A 22,763-nucleotide genomic window follows, 5' to 3' on the forward strand; every position below is an offset into this window, starting at 1 on the left:
AACGTCAAAATAGAGGCGTCTGGCTGGCTCAGTCGGTGGAGGGTGCCACTCTTGATCTCGGGGTTGTGAGTTCAAGCCCCAGACTGGGTGTAGAGATGACTAAAAAATAAACTTTTTTTTTTAATGTAAAAACAAATAGTAGATAAGAAATGGTAAATAGCTCCGTGACTAGAGCAGACACCCCAAGGGCGATGAATAAATGACCATAGGTTAAGAAATAAGGATTTCGTTCCAGCCTCTGATAATTTTTTTCACCACTGAAGAATAAGAAAAAAAAAATCTTAATAGATTTCTTAGTGTAACATTATTTTTATTTGTTTTATTTTTTTAGCGTGACATTATTTTCAATACAATGTTTTTGCAAATTTCCTTGCATCAACCCTTTGCTTGAATTTAATGCAGTAATCGTTGTATCGCAAATAACCATTGTTTCTGGCATCATTTTCACTCCCTGTAGATAGGCCCTGTCCGTCGGAAATACAATGCAAGCTTTGTGTCATTTCAAATTTTCTGGTAGGCCCATAAAAAAGGAATAGTGAGGGGCGCCTGGCTGGCTCAGTTCATAGAGCGTGTGACTCTTGATCTCAGGGTCGTGAGTTCAAGCCCCACGCTGGGCATGGAGCCTACTTGAAAAAGAAAAGAAAAGAAAAGGAGTAGATGAAATCAATTTTATTATATATTTTCCTTAACCAAATATATTCAAAATATTATTCTTTCAACATTTTTTATTCTTTCAACATTTTGTAAACATCCACAAACCACTATCACACTAATAGTAATGTTACAAGGATAAATATGTTAATACTTAAGAATAACCTATTAACATCTCAAAATTATGAATGATATATTTTACTTCTGTTTGTACTAAGCCTTTGAAATCTAGCACGTATTTTATACCTGCAGAGCATCCCAATGAGGGTGCTAGCCTTTTTTTTTTTTTTAAGATTTTATTTCTACTCTTACGTCATCTCTTCACCCAACGTGGGGCTCAAACTCACAACCCCGAGATCAAGAGTCACACGCTTCCCTGACTGAGCCAGCCAGGTGCCCCTAGCCTTTCATTGGAAATACTTTGATCTGTATTTTAGGATTTGTAAAATGTACAGCTGAAAAGGTAGATTGGCCTATCCAAGTTATTCCAAACATACGTTAAAAAGTTTTCCAATCACTGAATCAGGCATCATTTTCTAAATTGAGGTATAATACACATACCATAAAAGTCACCCTTTGAAAGTGTACAATTCAAGGGGTTGTAGTATATTCACGATGAACATCAGTTTTTAAGTTTAAATCTGAGTGAAGTGAAATGAAATAAAAGTAGGAATCCGGTTCCCACTGGAGCTAGCCACATTCCAAGTGCCCAGTGACCACATGGAGCTCAGGCTACCATTTTGGAGAGCACAGATATGGACCCCTCAGTTATGCTTGAGTTCCTCCCACCTGCACACATACCTATGAATAAAACCACGAAAGAAAATGGAAATCGTCCCATCACAGCAATGTCCAACTGCCATGCCACCACCATCGGCAAATGTATCACCGAAGCTGTTTAGTCTGGGGGCTTCTACAAACACAGGCTGAGCTTGGCACAGCTCCTGCAGGCAGGGGTAAGCACTGAGACACCGTCTGCCTCCTTCCCTTGACACTCCTCTCCCGGGCAGGGATCTGTGTGGCTGACCCCTATGAGGTCACAGTGATGCAAGACTTCTTCATTGACCTGCGGCTACCCTACTCTGTCGTGCGCAATGAGCAGGTGGAGATCCGAGCCGTGCTCTACAATTACCAGGAAGTGGGGGAGCTCAAGGTGGGTCCCTGGGGCGGCAGAGGCATGATGGAGAGCTTGGTGGGGGTGGGGGATCCGTGGCACATGCCCCTGACTGATTCTCTCTCCCCTGACAGGTCAAGGTGGAACTGCTCTACAACCCAGCTTTCTGCAGCATGGCCACCTCCAAGAAGCGCTACCAGCAGACTGTAGAAGTCCCAGCCAAGTCCTCAGTGGCCGTGCCTTACGTCATTGTGCCTTTGAAGGTCGGCCTACATGAGGTGGAGGTCAAGGCCGCTGTTTACAGGCATTTCATCAGCGATGGTGTCAAGAAGACCTTGAAGGTCGTGGTGAGTCCTTGGGGCACCTGCTGCCCCTTGTCCTTCAGGAGAGTCTCCTGTCTCCTCCTGCTGTCAATCCAGGTTGGAGATCCAAACTCTGAGACACTAAGAGCGTCCAGTGTCCAGCTTAGGAAATTGAGGAGTCCTACAAGTTTGGAAGCAGGGCCGGGATTAGGGTAAGTGAGTGAGGACTTTTAGGGGGCACCAAAAAACCCAGTCATAAAAACCAGTGATACGTTTTTAAATGAAAATGTATTTTAATATCAAATATGATATTTTTGACACATTTCAGTATATAGGAGTTTTCTTTTGATTTTAAAAATCTTGAGAAAACATGTTTCACAAAACAAAAATTTTTTAAAGATGTTATTTACTTATTTGACAGAGAGAGAGAGCACAAGTAAGCAGAGAGGGAGGCAGAGGGAGAAGGAGAAGGAGGCTCCCCGCTGAGCAGAGAGCCTGACACAGGGCTCGATCCCAGGACTTTGGGATCATGACCTGAGCCGAAGGCAGACGTTTAACCGACTGAGCCACCCAGGCGCCCCACACAAAACAAATTTTAGAAAGCAGTAACATACAATGTGAGAACACAAGAACTTCTAGTTTTAAGTATGATTTTCACCCTTAGGATATATGTTAACAGTTACATTTCTACTCTTTCCTACAGTGACGAACATTTGCAAATATAATAGGAGATCAAGTCATTAATAAAAATAAAAGCCTCCTATCATCTCTTATTAATATTTTCAAGGAATATGTGAGACCATAAATAAGAGCGACAGTATTTTAATACAATGTTGTAAGGATTCAAAATTAATACCAAAAAAAATCTGTGATGAACAAAAGATCAAAGTTTTAAACAGAGAGGATCTGACAGTACCAGCTCAAGCCATATTGAGCTTCCCTGAAGCTACAGGGAAAATGTGGCCCCCATATATGTGTCTTTTTTTAATGGTTAAAACTGATTAATGGTTAATTTTCCCCAAAAAATGTTAAAGTCATTGAAAAAATATTGAAACACTGAAAAGCAAATGCTTTAAAACTGACAGTGCTATTTTATAGTGAAATGTCTTATTTATACCCAAACCAATATAATTCTTCTTTCCTGACTTTAATGGAACCAAACTCCTATTCTTTTTTTAAAAAGATTTTATTTTTAAGTGATCTCTACACCCAACATGGGACTTGAACTTACAACCCTGAGATCAAGAGTCACACGCCCTACCTACCGACCAGGCCAGCCAGGTGCACCCAAACTCATTTTTTTTTCCAACTACTTTAATGTTCTGGAATATAATTAACCATTAAAACATACATAAAAATACATATCTAGGAGCACTTTTTTTAAGTTCTTTTTTTTTTTTTTTTTTTTTTTTTAGTAAGCTGGAACTCACAATCCCTAGCTCAGGAGTCACATGCTCTCCCCACTGCGCCAGACAGGGGCCCCTAGGGGCACATTTCTTATTATCCCTTTTGCCTGGGGCCCCAGCATGGCTCAGTGTGGCACTGATGGGATGAAAACCTAGCAGGGTGTTTAGAGCCTGCATGGTCCCATGCCCGAGAGCCAGTGTGCCCACAACTTCCCAATTCTGCACTCTCTGATGCTGGTAGCTTGAAGTCTGCCATGGAGGAGATATTCACAGCACGTAAATTAGCAGCGCTACAATGGAGGATCTTTTCTTCCTGGAGAGCTGGGTGTCAGATATTTACCAGCATGCCATTGGAGGAGACTCAGTCTCCAAAGGAAAATTTGGGCATTATTATCAGCCTACCAGCCTATCAGCCTAGGCATAAACAGCTGCAGTCCACCATGGAGGTCTTTCTGTAGACCCAGGAGAGCATCAGTTGGGACTCTGATACTAAGACAGCCCCTATTTTAACTGAGTATTTACTGTGTGCCAGGCATCGTGCTGAGTACCTTATGCACATTCTTTTGTTCTAGAGATGTTTGAAAGGCACTGAATTAAAAACACAGACTTTCTTGGGTCATTTAGCCTGACTGCCTCCCCCCCCCCCAAAAAAAACAGACTGCACTGTTAAACCCCGGCTCTCTTCTACCAGCTCTGTGACGTTGGGCAAGTGACTTCACCTTTCTGTGTATCCCACCTTTGAGATGGGAGTTATAATAGTGGTACTCCCCTGACCGGGTTTGTTGCAAAGGTAAAAGGTTAACCCCAGAGAGCAAAGAAAGCACCTTCGCACGGAGGAAGCTTTCAAAAGGGTTTGTTATTTTGCTAGCAATGTATAATTTTGTTATTAATGCCCAGGACAACCATATGAAGTAGATGTTTGTATTGCTTCCTCTTTTGAAGGGAGGAAGCTGAGGCACAGAGAAGTTAAGTAACTGACTCCTGGTCACACAGCTGGGATAGGTGATGCCATTGTCCCTATGCTACGTAATCCCCAGAAGGACAGTGTCTTTGCTGACCAGTTGTGTGTGTCTGTTCCTTTATTCACCCGACCTCCCCACCCCCCCCCATCCCAACACGGTTCAGCCCGAGGGAATCAGAGTCAACAAGACTGTGGCCATTCACACACTGAATCCAGAAGAGAAGGGCCAAGGTGAGTCAGCCATAGCAGAGGGGCTGAGGTCTGGGTGGCGATGCAGGACCTGGTGGGAGAGGGCTGTTGCCATCCTTCTCTCCTGTTCCGCCGACAGGGGGAGAGCAGCAAGTGAAGGTCCGTGCGGCAGACCTGAGCGACCAAGTCCCAGACACAGATTCTGAGACCAGGATCCTTCTGCAAGGTGACCACCACTGGCTCTGACCCAGGAAGGCACAACCCTGGAGAAGGGGGACCCAGCTCCCCCTAATTCCGAGGATATTCACTACTGTGCCTCCCCTCTCCACTTCCATTGGGACAGCTGGCCACCTCCTTGATCTGTTTTATAGAAGGCTCCAGGCAGTATTTAGTTCAGCAAATAGCTTTTGCAGATAAAGAAGTTTAAATGAGAAACAGTATAGTTCAAGAGCAGGAGGTTTTGGAACTTAAATGCCTGGGATGGAGGACTGGAGCAAGAAGACGGGAAAAGAAGTTGCTGGAAAGGCACCTTGCAAGCAGTAAGGTTTTGGGGGAGAGACCCTTGGTTTCCTCATCTGTGATGGGAGCGAATAACAGTTCCTATACCAAAGGGTTGTTGAGAGGATTAAATGAGATACTAGATGAGGTTCTCTAGAACAGCGCTTGGCAAACAGCATTAAGCACGATCTAAGTATTCATGACGATTGTTACCGGAATTAATTTGCCACTGGTGTAACGAGAGGACTCAGGGACCAGAGTTCTCCCGTGAAGCACAAGCCCCCCTTCCCTACAAGTGTAGACCCCCCTGCCCTTGCCTCGTCCACTCAGCGTGCTGCTCCCTTCGATCACATCCTCCTCAGCCCCCAACTGCCCCGGGCCTCTCTGGCACTGGCTGGTTGGAGCCTGGGATCGCTGGTCGCAGCCCCAACCCTCCTCAGCCCACCCCACGGTGCTTGAGCGCGGTCCTCCCGCCCGGCTGCAGGGACCCCGGTGGCTCAGATGGCAGAGGACGCCATCGACGGGGAACGTCTGAAGCACCTCATCGTGACCCCGTCGGGCTGCGGGGAGCAAAACATGATCGGCATGACGCCCACTGTCATCTCGGTGCATTACCTGGACCAAACCGAGCAGTGGGAGAGGTTCGGCCTGGAGAAGCGGCAGGAGGCCTTGGAGCTCATCAAGAGGGGTGCGCCTGCCTTGGAGACCCGCCCCCCTCCCAGCCCCCTCCCCGAGCTGTGTCCTCCCGGAAACCCTGCCCCCTCTCAGGCCCCGCCCCTCCGCGAAGCCCCTCCCCTCTCTGGATCCCTTCTTCTGAAAGACCTCCCCCCGACCTTTCCCCTCTCTGAGACCCTGGGCCCCTCTGAGCCCTAGGGAGCTCCGTCTCTCACTGAGGCCCCGTTGCCCTGAACCCCCTTGAGAACCTTCCCCTCTCTGAACCCCTCTCCTCTGAGAAATCCGTCCCCCTTCCTCTCTGATCGCCCCGCCCTGAGTCCCTTCCCCCTTTAGAAGGTCCTCCCCCTCCCCGCCAGACTTCCCTACTCCGCCCTGAGCCCCCTCTTTCCTCTCTGAACCCCTGTCCCCCAAGCCCCTCCCCTTGCTGGCATACCCATGCCAGCCACCCCCTCCACTCAGCCCCTGCTCCTCGGGCGACACTTCTCGCTTCCCTGCAGGGTACACCCAGCAGCTAGCCTTCAGACAAGGCAACTCGGCCTTCGCTGCCTTCCCGAACCGGGCGTCCAGCACCTGGTGAGTCATCCTTGCATCCCACAGAGCAGGGCGGCCTGGGGTGGTCCCGGCGGGCCTCGTCCACGCAGCCCTGAGCCCAGCTCTGGGTCCTCTGCCCACAGAGGCGAGGCGCCCACTGCGGGCTGCTGAGTGGCCTGCGGTCATCAAGCGCCTCCTGCGGCTAGGCTGGGTCGGCACTTGGGTGGGGAGGCTGGGCCAGCCCTGTCAGGCCCCGCCCCTCTCTGCTCATTGGTTTGCTGGAATGGCAGTCTCTGGATCCCGGAGGCGATTGGCTCACGCTCTGTGCCCGCCCTCAGGCTGACAGCCTACGTGGTCAAGGTCTTCGCTCTGGCCGCCAACCTCATCGCCATCGACTCCCAGGTCCTCTGCGGGGCGGTCAAATGGCTGATCATAGAGAAGCAGAAGCCCGACGGGATCTTCAACGAGGATGGGCCAGTGATTCACGAAGAGATGATTGTAAGAGGCAGGGATTCAGGGCAGGCTGAGGAAGGGGCGCCCGGAAGTCACAGGATAGACAGGAGAAAAACTACCCCTTTGCTGGGAGCGTTGCTCCTCCAACGCAAAGGCCAGAGACCTTCAGAGTCTAGTGCAAAACCAAAGTTCCTCCCTCTTCGCTCTGAAAATAAACCTAGAACCCCTCAGAGCTGTGGTTCTCCAAACGGGATCCCCATGCCAGCAGCATCAGCATCACCTGCAAACCTGTTAGTAATGCATGTCCTCAGGCTGGACTCTAGATGCATGGAATCAGAAACTTTAGGAGCAGGGCCTACACACACACACACACACACACACACACACACACACCCGATACATGCATAAGTTAGAGAATCACTGCCTTAGTCTGACCTTTCAGGCGTCCAGTCTTAACAGCTGTCCCCCTACCCCCATCCACACTCCATTTGTACTTCTAGGAGCCTAATGCTCTCTCCTGGCACAGGGCCTTTGCACATGCTCTTCCCACTGCCTGGCATGCTAACCCATCATCCCCCAGCGACATCTTTCCTGATCTCCCCAACTGAGTCACACTCCCACTGTCCATTCTCACTGCCACATCCATGTCTCTTGAACAGCACTCATCAGTCTGTAAGTAATGATAAAATCTTTTGGTGAACTAGTTGGTTCATGTCTGTCTCCCCTACTATATGGAAAGCTCCATGAGGGTTGGGCTAGTGTCTGGTTCTTCCCCACCATCTTATCCACAGCACCAGCAACATCTGCTGAATGAATGGATACTGAAGAGAGTGCCCGTCCTAAGGAAACACTGGGGAGAGACTCAGCCCTGCCTTGACCTACTGACCCTACAAGGGGATTGGTCACCAAATGGGAGCACACTGGTGACCCTATCCTTGTTTCCTGCTTCCTACTCTAGGGTGGCGTGCGGCATTCTAAGGAGAAGGAGGCGTCCCTCACAGCCTTTGTTCTCATTGCACTGAAAGAGGCTGAAGATATTTGTGAAGGACAGGTCAACGTAAGTGTCTGCCATCCTCTTCTTCTTCTTCCCTCCCCTACCTAGGGCTCATCCACCTTGGAGGGTGGGGTGTTGCATTTGGGTGATTCTCAGTCCTCCCCAGTGCAGTAACAGCCACCACAGCGGCCATAATAATACCCAACATTTGGGGGGTAATTAACTAAGATGCTCATCTAAGAGCTTCACATGGTTGAGTCCCGTAATCCTTGTAAGAGCCCAAGAGGGGGGCTACTCTTATTATCCCCAGTTTACAGAAGAGAAAACTGAGACACAAAGAGATGAAAGAGCAGGTCCTTTCTGCCTGCTTTACCATTTTCAGAGAGTTTTAGCCAATGTCAACAAAAGCCCCCTCAGCCTGTTTTCCACATCACTCCTACCTGATCAGTGCATTGTATCTTTGCTGCTTCCCTAAAGAAAACTCACAACACAGAGCTAAGAAAACATCAAGACTATTTTTTTAGTCTGGGGGATCTTTTTAGGAAATTTTCTTTTTCTTTTTTAAGATTTATTTATTTACTTGAGAGACAGAGCATGGGGAGAGGGGGAGAGGGAGAGGGAGAGAATCTCAAGCAGACTCCCTCCTGAGCATAGAGCCCCATGCAGGGCTCCATCTCATGACCCTGAGATCATGACCTGAGCCGAAATCAAGACTCAAGCGCCTAACTGACGAAGCCACCCAGACGTCCCTCTTTTAGGAAATTTTCAAAGGAGCCCATGACCCTAAAAGGGGAATGATTAAAAATGTTGTCTTACGGCTATCTCCTTTTCCTCTAATTTTGGTTCTGAAGCAGAGAAACTTAGAAAGATGGGCTCCTGAGAGTCTCTGTAATTGCTCCATCTGCTTTGTCCTGGGATTTTAAGAGTGGTTTGTTTGACCTTTTAGCTTACCAAGTTGGGAACCCCAGGATCTCACCTCAGCCAGCTGCTTCTCCCTTAGTTGGAACCCAGAAAAGAGATGGAGGGGAGGGGCTATTATCTTTAGTGCCTAAAAGGAACCCAGGCCTTTCTGAGCCCGATAATTCCTCTTTCTCTGCCACCCACCCAGCCTGGCAGAAGGCTGACTGCCTTCTTTGGGGAAAGAGCCAGACCAAGGCTATCAGATTCCCAGGGAATGGTTCTGATTGGCTTGACCGTGGTCAGGTGATCACACCTGGGCCAATCAGCTGAAGCCAGGAAGTAGGTCTTATTGGGCAAATATGGCCGCTTCCACTGTGGCGGGTGAATGAAAGAAAAGTTCCTACAAAAGTCAAAAGTAGATGAAGGAGAGGAAGCTGGGCAGGCAAAAGGATTAGTTTCTACTACAACACAGCCACATTTGGGCTCCCTGCTCAGCGGGGAGCCTGCTTCTCCCACTCCCTCTCCCTCTGCTCCTGTGCTCTCTCTTTCTCTCTCATTCACTCTCTCGAAAAAATAAATAAAATCTTAAAAAAAAATTAAATTATATAAACTTACATTTAAGTAAATTAGACTATGCATTAAACATTAAAAACAAAGGTGCAAAACACACTCAAAACTCATCACTTCCTAATTGTTCTATCATCTTTCATTATGTACAATAAATCTATCCATCTCAAGGTTGTTTACGCACCTATATGGTGGAAAATACTATCTAAGACTGTGCTACTGCCCACCTCTTCCCAACTCTGCATTCACTGCCTCCACAGCGGTAGTTTGAAATTGGCCATGGTAGTATTTACACCATAAAAATCCACGAACACTACAGATCATGTCTTCCTCCACCCCTCATCTCTCTGGGTCTCAGTATTCTCATCTGTGCAGTAGGGATGATGATAAAAATAGACTGGCATATAGTAAGTGTTAGCTATGAAGCTGATGATTAGACAAGAGGCATTCCCAGCAGGGTGCTGAATCATTCCTACTAGCTCACAAGTGCCAATCTGGGACATCTCTTCTCCACTCCATGTTCTTTTTTTTTTTTTTTTTTTTTAAAGATTTTATTTATTTATTTGAGAGAGAGAATGAGAGACAGAGAGCATGAGAGGGAGGAGGGTCAGAGGGAGAAGCAGACTCCCTGCCGAGCAGGGAGCCCGATGCGGGACTCGATCCCGGGACTCCAGGATCATGACCTGAGCCGAAGGCAGTCGCTTAACCAACTGAGCCACCCAGGCGCCCTCCACTCCATGTTCAAGGACATTATGGTGGTAGCTTGAAATTGGCCATAGTGGGAGTATTTACGTCACAGTAACTGGCAATCTATAAACCAGCCGCCCTCCTCCCCTACCCCCAAACACACACACTGGAGAGCTTAAATAGCTACCAGTACACCATTGGGTATATAAATTGTCCCAGGCACATCTTAGGTATTCAGCAACAAGGCAGCTCACGGTGGCTAAAATGTCTTGAGAACCCACGGCGGGGTGGGGGGGAAATGTCCCAAGGACAGAAACCATCCTGGTACCCAGGAAGTGGTGCTTGTGTGATCCTTACCAGCTCTCTGTGGCAGTAATGTTCACCTTACCAAAGTACTCAATCCTCTTTCTTATAGAGCCTGCCGGGCAGCATCAATAAGGCAGGACAATATCTTGCAGCCCACTACGAGAACCTGCAGGGATCATATTCGGTGGCCATTGCTGGCTATGCCCTCGCCCAGCTAGGCAAGCTGGAGGGAAACCTCCTCAGAAAATTTCTGAGCACAGCCAAAGGTGAGGGGCAGCCTGGGGAGGTAAAAGAGGAATGCATGACTGGGGTTTAGGGGTGGTCATCTTGAGCTGGCATGCGTGGCTCTAAGCGGCGCTGGGATGGGCAGCTTCAAGTTGAGCTGGACTGGATGGTGCTAAGCCATGCTGGGTGGATGGCTCAGAGGTGTGAGATGCCCTCATTGTAAGCTACACCATAAGGTCCATTGCATCCTTCATTCAACAAGCGTGTGTTGAGCACTTGCTATGACCCAGGACCAAGGACGTGGGCTCTGACATCAGACAGAGCCAAATTCAAATCCCACTCTGCCATATTCTCACTGTGTGGCTTTGTACAAGCCACTGAACCTCTCTGGACCTCATCTTAAGATGATACATAGGGTGGTTGTGAAGATTGAATGAGTAATGCAGGTAGAAGGTCTAGCACCCAGTAAGAGCTCTATCACTGCTATTGTCCTAATATTATCATTATCTCAAGAGTCATTAGGATTAGGTGAGATAATGCCATAGGCAATTTAGCACAGTGCCTAACACCTAGTGAGCACTTAATCATTGGTTCCAGTGATGATCTATACCAAGTTTGCACTGACTGATGGAACATATGTGAAGAAATATGATGTAACATATACTGAGGTGGTTTATCACAATAGAAGTTTCTTGTTCATGGATGGATCTCCTCCATACATTGATGCCCGGATCCCAGACTCTTTCTTTTCATGGCTCTGCCACTCCAGGTCCTTGGAATCCACTCCATCCAAGCAGAAGGGGAAAGAGTCAGGAGGATTGTGCAAGGGAGGTAGACCAGGCATGGAAGGGACCCCTGTCATTGCCCGTGCCCACTCCATTGTCCAGAGCTCCGTCCTGTGGCCATACCTGCCTGCAAAGATATGTGGGAGATGTAGTCCAGCTGTGTGCCCAGGAAGAGGAGGGAATGGTTCCTCATGACAATCTCTGCCATAAGTACTTTCTTAGGCACTTGGGACATCACGGTGAATACAGTCTAGCCCCTGCCATCATGTCCTCACACTCCAGTTGAGGAAAGAAATGAGTTAACAGATTGCTATAGAGCATCATAATGCTGGCACAGGAGAGCACAGGATGTTTTGAGAGACAGAAGGAAGGGCAGGGGTTTCACCCAGTCTTGGGGTGCCTTTGAAGCCAGATTGTACAGGATGGGATTAACAGGAGTAGTGGAGACAAGGTGCTCCAAGTAGAGGAAACAGAATTTCAAAAGACTCAGAAATAAGAATGAGCATGGAAAGTTTAGGGAATCTCCGGTAGATCAGTGGGGCTACAGTTGAGAACTTAAGTGGACGAGTGAAGGTTAATGAGAAAAGAGAGTGAGGCAGGAGCCAGCAGATTGAGGGCCTTGGATGTCAGCCAGGATACTTGAACACCAAGAAGTCTAGGGGGAGTCTTCTTCTGAGCTTTCTCTGAGCCATCTCCAGGCTAGACAGAGCAGTGAGCATGGGGGCTGGGGGGGTTCTCTCCGCAGACAGGGAGCGCTGGGAGGAACCTGGCCAGAAGCTCTACAGTGTGGAAGCCACATCCTACGCCCTCTTGGCCCTGCTGCTGCTCAAAGACTTTGACTTTGTACCTCCTGTCGTGCGCTGGCTCAATGAGCAGAGATACTACGGGGGTGGCTATGGCTCCACCCAGGTAAGTGACCCCATATCCCCCAGGCCCCTGCATGCCTACGTCCTCTGGCCTCCCAGAGAAGACGCTGAGACCAAGAGGGACAGTCCTTCTGTCCCACAAGCCAGAGTGGCTGGAGTGGATTTAAGAGATCAGGCTTTTTCAGTTGTGAACACACCTGTGGGTTCTAGGCTACATTCTCAATGCCCCAAGCTATGTTCTGAGCCTCCTGGTATCTAGACCAGGTTCTCAGCTCCACCAGGCTCCATGCTAGCTCGTCCTCCTGTGGGTTCTAGACCAGGTTCTCAGCTCCACCAGACTCCCAGCCTTTCTCTTCCTGGTGGGTTCTAGGCCATGGTTTCAAAAACCTCAGACTCCAGTTTGACCCCCTTTCTTTCTGGCGAGCTGTCAGTCATATTCTCCGTATCCCTTTTGGATTCTAGATCATATGTTCAGTGACCCCAGGCTCCAACTTCATTCTTTTTTCACAAGTGGGTTCTAAACACATTCTCAGTGACTCCAAACTCTTGTCTTAGACTCTCCTCTGGATGAATCTGGGCCACATTCTCAGTGTTGCTACAGCCTCAGTCTTACGCCTACAATTTCTGGTGGATTCGAGACATGTTCTTAATGTCTCCAAACTCTGGTCTAAGCCTCTGTCCCTTGAAGAATCTAGAGCACGTCCTTGGTGCCTAACAACCCCCAATCTCATCCTTACCCTCTCTGGGGGGCAGTAGGGGGGGGGTCCTAGGCTACAGTCTCAGTGCCCCCTCCCTCTGATCTCAGTCTCTTCCCCTCTCATGGGTTCTAGGCCACCTTCATGGTATTCCAAGCCTTGGCCCAATACCAGAAGGATGTCCCTACCCACAAGGACCTGAACCTGGAGGTGTCCATCAAACTGCCCAGCCGAAACTCTGTCATCAAGTACCTCATCCTCTGGGAATCTGCTAGCCTCCTGCGGTCCGAAGAGGTACATCTGCCTAGCCAAACCCTCCTTGCTGTCACCCTCCACACCAGCCAGGGTTTGCCAGAGGCAGGAGGGAGAGCAGATGATTGTTGCAGCCAGGAGAAGGCTTGGTTCCCAACATCCTCACTTCTCTCTCCCTGCAGACCAAGAGAAATGAGAATTTCGAAGTAATAGCTAAAGGAAAAGGAGAAGGCACCTTGTCGGTAAGGAACAGAAACACACACCTGCTTGGCCCACCACTTTCTCTCAACCCCTCTGCCCCAGAGGGACCCTCTCCTTCTCAACTCAAGTGGGCTGACACTTCATCACCCCCACTATTTCACCAGGTGGTGACAATGTACTATGCCAAGCTCAAAGGCCAAGCCTCCTGCCAGAAGTTTGACCTCAGGGTTGACATTCAACGAGCCCTTGAAAACGGTAAAGGGAGTAAAGACCCTACCTGTTACCCTTCCCCCAACCCCATTCTAATGTCTGCCCCCCTCCTTAATTGGGACCCAGGGACACCCCTCCCATTTTTCTGTCTTCTGTGTTTCTAGTCAAGAAGCCTCAGGACGCCAAGAGCACCATGATCCTTAACATCTGTACCAGGTAAGTGATGATGGCTCACTGGGGGGTCATCTTGGCCATTCCTCTGTCTATAACAAGACTTCTCACAAATAATATCTGTGGTACCTAATTCTTTGCAAGACTGCATTGTGCATCTGGTATTGTCTTAAGTCCCCCCAGGAGGTGGATGCCACAGGCACAGTCCTCACTGTGCATGGCTAAGTCCGAGACTAGCAGTGGCCACGTAGGCTGAGGCTGTGCGAGCAATCTCAACAATCAGTCGGGGAAGTTACAATTGTTCCATGACCTTTAAAGTGTTTTATCACAACATCAAAAACTCTCATACTGCCAGTTATAAAGGTATAGAGAAATGAAAATGGCAGTACGACGAGTATTTGTTTAGTATGCTGTAAAGGAAAACATCAGAACGTTCAGATGCAAGTGATTTTTTTTTTTCCTCCCTTGTAAAACACTCATCGAAAGTACTGTGGTTCGAAAGCGCCTCCTTCCTCTTCTTTGTATAACTGAGGATATGGATAAAGCAGGCGTTTTTCTTATGACATAGTGAATTGTCACATTCCCTTCTGAGTTAGGTCAGCTTCCAACACTTAATCCTTTGAGCGGCCAAGAGTTATGGAGGCATTTCTGCCAGCGCCATTTCCCCTGGGACAGCTGCATCCTTTGGTCACAGCCATTCTCCTCGTTTATGTTGATGGGCTCGCCTTCCCCAGGTTCCTCCCGCTGCATAGCCACCCTCTCAAATGGCAGCAGGGGCGACATTCCCACAGCCCGCCGTTTATTCTCTAACTCCATTTATGTGCTATTCAAATTTTACTTCCAGCGTTACCAGTCTTCATTTCCCTGCCACGCTTTCATCTTTGTTGGCTAGTTCCCTCTTTCAATGACTCATTTTTACAAAACGTCAGGTGGGTTGATCCACTGGGAGATAAGGAATTAACACAAGCACACGCCTTGCTATCAGTGCATGAACTGAATAATGGCTGCTTAATGCCCTGGCACCGACAGACTTTTGGAAGAAGTGATGTGATTGGTCATTGACTGTGATGTGCATCTGTTATTTGCACAGTGATTGGTGGACTGAAGAGCTAGAAACAAGATTTGTACTTTATGCAATTGTGATTACTATACCCCGGTATTATTGAGCTAGACCGTGGTAACATTTTCTTGCCTTTATTTTCTAGAAGAACTGAGGCATGGAGAGGTCAAGTGACTCATCAGATGTCATATAGAGCTGGGATTTGAACCCATGCAATTGGGCTCTAGAGCCTAAGCTATTAGTCTCCTTGACCATTATACTGCCTTTCCATTATTCCCTTTGGGGAATGTTTCCTAAAATCTAATATCCCTCTGTGCTGCTATGTGGGAACCAGGAACCTCAGTCTCTGATCAGACCCCCTTGTCCAGGAACTGACCCCCAGGGCTGACCCCACCCTGGAACCCAACTGCCCTTTCTCTGCCCCGTTCAGGTACCTAGGAGACCAGGATGCTACCATGTCGATCCTGGATATATCCATGATGACTGGCTTTTCTCCTGACCTTAGTGACCTCAACGAGGTATGAAGGGCTTATGGGTTTGAGGGCCAGGATCAGTGGGAAGAACCCTGGGGTCTGGAAGAAGACTAAGGAGGATTTTCACAAGTCCTACCTTTCCCCAGTTGAACAGTGGTGTCGAGAAATACATCTCTAAGTACGAGCTGAATAAGGCCTTCTCCAATAAGAACACCCTCATCATCTACCTGGACAAGGTAAGGCTTCCAATGGGGACCTGACCTCTACCTGGCTGGCCTTCCTCTGGGTCAGGCCAGGCCCAGGCTAGGAGAGATGGGGTCCCTGCTGTTGGGTGGTGGAGGAAGGGGCAGGTGGAATGAGGTGGTCTACCCAGGTCATCCCTACCTTCTGACCACTCATGTTCCAACCTCAGTTTATGCTTGCTTCCTCCAACTTCTTCCCATCAGAGTCTTAAAACAACCACTGAAAAGAGCTACTTTGGTTTAAAAAATCAGGTGCTCAGTGGTGAACAAGGATTTCCCCTGCTCCCCATCCCCTGGCATTTCTCTCCCTTCTTCTTAGCTCTCCATCTGAACTCTCACTCTTTGCATCTCCAACCTGACTTGAGCTTCCTCCTCTCCCCTACTTATGTCTTCCCTCTTTGCTTTCCTCATATTCTTCCTGCTAAGTCCCATGCCCCTCACCCCATATTAGTCAGCATAAGTAACACTAGCTACTATAATAAAACTCCCAAGAATATATGGGGATCCCAACACAGGACACTTGTGTTTCTCACTCATGCCAAGTCCAGTTGGTGTGGGAGGTTAAGGAAAGGGTCTTCTGCTCCACACAGTCACTCAGGGATCCACGTGCCTTCTATCTTGGGGCTCCAATTCCTAGGCTCTTAGAGTCGTCTGCTGGGCCCATTCTTTCTAGAAGAAAAGAGGATTGTGCAGGAGATGAGCATTGACATTTTCTTGTATTTTAATCTTTGTACATTTAAATTTTTATATAATCCCAACCTTACAGGGAAATTGCAGAGCAATAGAACACAGTTCCATAGTTCTACCCAAATTCACTGTTAGCCTTTTCCTCCAAATACACCTATCACATACACATACATATGTATATCTATTTCTTTTTTTCTCTCTCTCTTTCTTTATTTTTTCAGCTTTAATGAGATGTGACTGACATAACATTGTGTAAGTTTAAGGTGTATAACGTAATGATTCGATGTATGCATATATTGGGAAATGATCACCATAATAAAGTTACTTAACACATCCATTACCTCACATAGGTTTTTTTTTGAGATTTTATTTATTTATTTGAAAGAGACAGAGATAGCGAGAGGGAGCACAAGTGGGGAGGAGAGGGAGAAGCAGGCTTCCTGCTGAGCAGGGGGCCTGATGTGGGGCTCGATCCCAGGACCCTGAGATCATGACCCAAGCAGAAGGCAGACACTTAACCAAGTGAGCCACCCAGGCGTCCAAGCAACTTGTAAATATACAACTCAGTATCGTTAACCATGCTAGGTTCCCTTCCATGTCGTCCCACTGACCGGCCTCCTCCTTCCCCACAGATCTCGCATAACCACGAGGACTGTCTATCCTTCAAAGTGCACCAGTACTTTAATGTGGGGCTGATCCAGCCTGGATCAGTCAAGGTGTACTCCTATTACAACCTGGGTGAGCAGCCGACCTAGGAGCTGGGGTTTGAGGGTCCCAGGGATCTGAAAGGTGGGGGTCTGAGGGTCCCAGGGTTGGGGACCTGCCATCTCCAGGTCTGAGGGACTGGAGTTGGGAATCTGAGCACCCCCCCCCCCCCGGCTCTCTGGGCTGAAGGCCCTAGCCCTCTGACCATTCCGCACGACTCTGCCCACAGATGAGAATTGCGTCCGTTTCTACCACCCAGAGAAGGAAGACGGGTTGCTGAGCAAGCTCTGCCACCAGGACATGTGCCGCTGTGCTGAGGGTGGGCGCAAAGGGGCGGGGAAGGGGTGGCCACACCCACCGGACCCTCCTCCCATTGGGGGTGACCCAAGGGGCTCTGAAAGCCCACACGCAGAGGGACAGGCCCAGGAGTGGGGGGCCCTGGATGAGACGTGGGCTATAACCATGCCCCCCACTCATCCACCCCACAGAAAACTGCTTCATGCACCAGGTGGACAAGGTCACCCACGGGTACCGGCTGGAGAAGGCCTGTGAGCCCGGCATAGACTACGGTAAGTGGGTTCATGCACACCGGAGCGTGTGTGAGCAACAGTGTGTGTGTGGCTGTGGGTGTGCATGTGACTGTGTTATGGTCGTGGTTGCGTGTAGGACTGGCTGTGTGTGGTCGTGGGTGCGGGCGACGTGTGTGTGTGTGTGTAAATGTGTTGTGAGGGGCCGTGATTGCATGGGAACCGTGGTAATGAGCGGGCTGGGTGTGTGCAAGGGTACAAGTGGATGTGGTCGTACGCCGGGTGGTGTGAGCGACTGCGAGGTTGTAGTTGTGCTGAGCCGCGGAGATGTGAGACAGTGGCTGCGGGTGACTGTGGACGGGAGGAGGCGTGGTCGTGCCTATGACTGGAGGGGAGGACGCGTGGTCGTGCCTATGACTGTGGAGGGGAGGACGCGTGGTCGTGCCTACGACTGTGGACGGGAGGAGGCGTGGTCGTGCCTACGACTGTGGACGGGAGGAGGCGTGTCGTGCCTACGACTGTGGACGGGAGGAGGCGTGGTCGTGCCTATGACTGGAGGGGAGGACGCGTGGTCGTGCCTATGACTGTGGAGGGGAGGACGCGTGGTCGTGCCTACGACTGTGGACGCGAGGAGGCGTGGTCGTGCCTACGACTGTGGAGGGGAGGAGGCGTGGTCGTGCCTATGACTGTGGAGGGGAGGACGCGTGGTCGTGCCTACGACTGTGGACGGGAGGAGGCGTGGTCGTGCCTACGACTGTGGAGGGGAGGAGGCGTGGTCGTGCCTATGACTGTGGAGGGGAGGAGGCGTGGTCGTGCCTACGACTGTGGACGGGAGGAGGCGTGGTCGTGCCTACGACTGTGGACGGGAGGAGGCGTGGTCGTGCCTACGACTGTGGACGGGAGGAGGCGTGGTCGTGCCTACGACTGTGGATGCGAGGAGGCGTGGTCGTGCCTATGACTGGAGGGGAGGACGCGTGGTCGTGCCTATGACTGTGGAGGGGAGGACGCGTGGTCGTGCCTACGACTGTGGACGGGAGGAGGCGTGGTCGTGCCTACGACTGTGGACGGGAGGACGCGTGGTCGTGCCTACGACTGTGGAGGGGAGGACGCGTGGTCGTGCCTACGACTGTGGACGGGAGGAGGCGTGGTCGTGCCTACGACTGTGGACGGGAGGAGGCGTGGTCGTGCCTACGACTGTGGAGGGGAGGAGGCGTGGTCGTGCCTACGACTGTGGACGGGAGGAGGCGTGGTCGTGCCTACGACTGTGGACGCGAGGAGGCGTGGTCGTGCCTACGACTGTGGAGGGGAGGAGGCGTGGTCGTGCCTACGACTGTGGACGGGAGGAGGCGTGGTCGTGCCTACGACTGTGGACGGGAGGAGGCGTGGTCGTGCCTATGACTGTGGACGGGAGGAGGCGTGGTCGTTGTGGGTGGGCCGTGTGTAGGATCGTGTGTGGCGGGTGGGTTGCTGGGGGCCAGGGACTGTCTCGGGACTGGCTGTGATCCTGCATGTATCTGCGTGGGCAGGGGCGGGGGGGGTGCCATGTGCCCAGGTGCACTTGCAGGGGAGGGTGACCCCCATGGCCCTCCCCCCCCCGCCCCCGCAGTGTACAAGACCAGGCTCCTCAGGAAGGAGCCCTCGGACGACTTCGACGACTACATCATGGTCATCGAGCAGATCATCAAATCAGGTCAGCCCTGCACTCTGTCTTCCGCCTTTCTGCCCCCCTTCTTCCGGGTTCCCTGCCGGTTCCCTCCTGCCGCCTTCCGGCTCAGCTCCCCTCGGCCTCCCCTCCAGGCTCCGATGAGGTGCGGGTTGCCCAGGAGCGCAGGTTCATCAGCCACATCAAGTGCAGAGAAGCCTTGAAGCTGCAGGAGGGGAAATACTACCTAATGTGGGGCGTCTCCTCCGACCTGTGGGGAGAGAAACCCAAGTGAGTGCCAGCCCGGTGCCTGCCCAGGGTCACCCCTGCCTGCCCTTCCCCGGCCTTGCCCCTGACTTTCCTGCCTCCCCCCGTCCCCCCCTCCAGCATCAGCTACATCATCGGGAAGGACACATGGGTGGAGCTGTGGCCTCAGGCCGAAGAATGCCAAGATGAGGAGAATGAGAAACAGTGCCAAGAATTGGCCAGCTTCGCTGAGGACATGATCGTCTTTGGCTGTCCCAACTGACCCCTCCCCACGGTCCCCACAATAAAGCCGCAGTTATATGTCATATGTCTCCCCATGTGGGAAGGTCTTTGAGAGGGAAAGAGGCAGCTGGGATACCACCCCCCGCCGCCCCCCCCCCGCCCCCCTGCCTCACCAGCAACTCGGCTCCATCCTGAAGCCACACCTGGTTCCCGCTTGCTTCCCTCCTGCAGTCCACCTGCAGGGTGTCCTTCCTCGCCCAGGGAGCATGCGCCTGCCTCGCCTGCACCTGCATCTCCCCTGCCCCTCAGCCTCAACCTTCTGTGGATTCTCACCAGCAACTCACTGCCCTTTCACCCCTTGCTTACCTGCCCCCTGACCGCATGCTCACCTGCGTTCTTACCAATACTGTCACCTGAATCTTTACCTGCTGTCCCACCTACGCCCTGGATTGTATCCACCTGCATTTTTGGCATTCTCACCTGGCCCACGCCTACATCTCCAACTGCAGGCTTGCCTGTATCTTTACCAATTCTCTTACCCATATGCTCCCCTATCTTTCTTTCCACCTGCCTCCCCACCTGCATCCTCACCTGTTCTCACCTTCATCCCTTTTTGCCCCTCACCTGCGGCTCACGCGCAACTCCGTTTGCTACCTCGCCTGCATCCCGCTTGCGGCGGCAGTTCCCAGGAGGGGGCGGTAGGGGGCAGGCCCGGCGCCGTTTCCGCTGGAGCTCCGGGTGAGTGAGCAAGCGAACGAGCGAAAGGGAAGGTCTGAGTCAGCGGTCAAGGGGGGGAAGTGCGGGGGCATCGTGGTCACAGCATCCCCACAGCTGCGTGGAGGGCAGTAGCCACAGGCAAATGGGTTCACTGGCCGCCGAGGGGAACTGGGGTCCTCGATGCCTCTTCCGATTAATTGCGCCGCTAGGACTCTTGAGGGTGGGGTCCATTCCCGGCTCTTGATGTGGTGGTGATCACCGGAAAAGCCCTGAGCTTCGCAGTCGCCCCTTCTCAGCACCTTTCCCCTAAGACCCTCAGGTCCTGTAAACCCCACCTCCTGATTCCAGGAATACAGGGGAAATAGACTCACAGCCAGCAAACCACCCCCCCCCCCCCCCCCCCCCCCGCCACACACACACCCAGCCCCTGATTGGCAGGGACCTCTGTCTAGGGGAGACTCAAAAAATCCTCATCACTCACTAGGTGTCCCAGCCGACCTGCCCACCCACCTTGATGTCTTTCTTCTCATTTCTTTTCTTGCTGATTTCTCCTTTCTTGTGCCCTGGGATTCCTTTTCTTCCTTTCTTTTTAGCACATGGGGTGTTGTTTTGATGGAGCACCTGTGGTTCCCAGAGATGAGCAGAACAGACAGGGTCTTTGAAACTGACATTCTAAGGACAGCATGGAGTTGATTTCAGACAGTGAGGATGTCCAAAGAGGAAAGGAGAACAGGGCAATGTGAGAAACCTTGCCTACCGTGGGGCCACCAGCGTAGTCATTTAGATCCAATAATAGCCATTTTCCGGGTCAACCTAGCTAGGGCATGGTTTAGTCAAACACCAGTGTAAATGTTGCTAGGTAGGTATTTTTAAGATGTGATTCACACCTACAGTCAATTGACTTTCAGGCTACGCTTAATAATGTGGGTGGGCCTCATCCAATCAGCTGAAGGGCGGCAGAGAGAAAATGAGGTTTCCTGAGGACGAAGGAATTCAAGATAGTGGCATAGAAAATCTCCCTGAGTTTCTAGCCTTTAGACTCAAGACTGTGGTATCAACTCTTAACTGAATCTTCAGCCTGCTGGCTTGTTCTGTGGATTTTAGACTTGCTAAACCCCACAGTCACAACCCCACAGGAATGAGTCAATTCCTAGGGTGCCTGGCTGGCTCAGTCAGTAGAGCATGCAACTGTTGATCTCAGGGTCATGAGTTCAAGCCCCACGTTGGGTGTGGAGCCTAGTTAAAAATAAAACAAAACAGGGCGCCTGGGTGGCTCAGTCGTTAAGCGTCTGCCTTCGGCTCAGGTCATGATCCCAGGGTCCTGGGATCGAGTCCCACATCGGGCTCCCTGCTCAGCGGGAAGCCTGCTTCTCCCTCTCCCACTCCCCCTGCTTGTGTTCCTGCTCTCGCTATCTCTCTCTCTGTCAAATAAATAAATAAAATCTTAAAAAAAAAAAAAAAAAAATAAAACAAAACAAAACAAAAAACGAACCAGTTCCTTAAAATAAATTGTGTGTGTGTAGACACAGAGATGATAATGATAGATAGATAGATGATAGATAGATAGATGATAGAGATAGATGATAGATAGATGATAGATAGATGATAGAGATAGATGATAGATAGATAGATAGATAGATAGATAAATAGATAGATAGATAGAAAAAAGAATAGATAGATAGGGGTGCCTGGGTGGCTCTGTCGGTTAAGCATCCAACTCTTGATTTCGGCTCAGGTCATGATGTCAGGGTCATGAGACCAAGCCCCACATCGGGCTCCACGCTCAGCACAGAGTCTGCTTGGGATTCTCTGCTTGACAGCAGGGCCATGGAAGGTGGTGAGGTGTTGGCTGTCGGTCAGGGAGGTGGACACTGGGAGCAGAGTGGGGATCAGGCAGAGGAGGACATCCCTGGTGGGCATCTGCAGCTCGCTAAAGGGCTTTCTCCGGAGAGTTGTTCCTGTGCAGACAGAGGGGATGGCTGGATTTGGCCCACAGGGCATAATTAGTTAACCCCCTGGACGCTCAGTGGGAAGCCATTGCAAGATTTTAAGCAGGGGAGAGATGAAGGTTGGCATATGTGTTTAAAAAGCCGATGACTGCAGTTCCAATCCTAGCTAGATACCCAAAGACTTGGAACTGGTGCTCAGACAAATACGTGTGCACCCATGCTCATCGCAGCATTTTGCATGGTAGCCAAAGGATGGAAACTGAAACATCCCTCCGTGCGTGAATGGACAAGCACAATGTGATGCATCCATACACTGGAACATCCCTCAGCCCTAAAACGGAAGGGAGCGCAGGTACACGCTGTGGCGTGGTTGAAACTTGAAAGCATTACATCCAGTGAAAGAAGCCAGACACAAAAGACCGCATATTGCATGTTTCCACTTTTATGAAATATCTGGAACGTCCCAAACAGGTGACTCCATGGAGCAGGAAAGCTGATGAGTGGTTGCCAGGGGATGGGAGGCCTGGGGGATGGGGAGTGGCTGCTTTATGGGAAGGGGCTTACCTTTCGAGGCACTGAAGACGTCTGGGAACTAGATAGATATTGTAAATATCCTAAATGCCGCTGAGTTGC

The 22,763-nt window shown here is 50.6% G+C and overlaps 1 protein-coding gene across 1 annotated transcript in view; it reads left to right on the forward strand.

Annotated features, from left to right (window-relative positions):
• The window catches only part of C3 (complement C3), a 35,261-nt gene extending 15,714 nt beyond the window's left edge, over positions 1 to 19,547 (forward strand). Inside the window, exons 20-41 of the mRNA XM_036066122.2 lie at positions 1,662 to 1,804; positions 1,900 to 2,112; positions 4,599 to 4,665; positions 4,763 to 4,849; positions 5,606 to 5,809; positions 6,294 to 6,369; positions 6,666 to 6,825; positions 7,739 to 7,837; positions 10,344 to 10,500; positions 11,990 to 12,153; positions 12,941 to 13,099; positions 13,240 to 13,299; positions 13,423 to 13,513; positions 13,633 to 13,684; positions 15,130 to 15,217; positions 15,319 to 15,408; positions 16,734 to 16,839; positions 17,036 to 17,125; positions 17,295 to 17,375; positions 18,940 to 19,023; positions 19,131 to 19,266; positions 19,363 to 19,547. Coding sequence (XP_035922015.1) covers positions 1,662 to 1,804; positions 1,900 to 2,112; positions 4,599 to 4,665; positions 4,763 to 4,849; positions 5,606 to 5,809; positions 6,294 to 6,369; positions 6,666 to 6,825; positions 7,739 to 7,837; positions 10,344 to 10,500; positions 11,990 to 12,153; positions 12,941 to 13,099; positions 13,240 to 13,299; positions 13,423 to 13,513; positions 13,633 to 13,684; positions 15,130 to 15,217; positions 15,319 to 15,408; positions 16,734 to 16,839; positions 17,036 to 17,125; positions 17,295 to 17,375; positions 18,940 to 19,023; positions 19,131 to 19,266; positions 19,363 to 19,504 — 2,549 coding nt within the window. The 3' untranslated portion in view covers positions 19,505 to 19,547. The remainder of the gene's footprint in view (positions 1 to 1,661; positions 1,805 to 1,899; positions 2,113 to 4,598; positions 4,666 to 4,762; positions 4,850 to 5,605; positions 5,810 to 6,293; positions 6,370 to 6,665; positions 6,826 to 7,738; positions 7,838 to 10,343; positions 10,501 to 11,989; positions 12,154 to 12,940; positions 13,100 to 13,239; positions 13,300 to 13,422; positions 13,514 to 13,632; positions 13,685 to 15,129; positions 15,218 to 15,318; positions 15,409 to 16,733; positions 16,840 to 17,035; positions 17,126 to 17,294; positions 17,376 to 18,939; positions 19,024 to 19,130; positions 19,267 to 19,362) is intronic.
• The last annotated feature ends 3,216 nt before the right edge of the window (positions 19,548 to 22,763 follow it).

Source organism: Halichoerus grypus, chromosome 1, assembly GCF_964656455.1.
Source record: "Halichoerus grypus chromosome 1, mHalGry1.hap1.1, whole genome shotgun sequence".
Taxonomy (NCBI): domain Eukaryota; kingdom Metazoa; phylum Chordata; class Mammalia; order Carnivora; family Phocidae; genus Halichoerus; species Halichoerus grypus.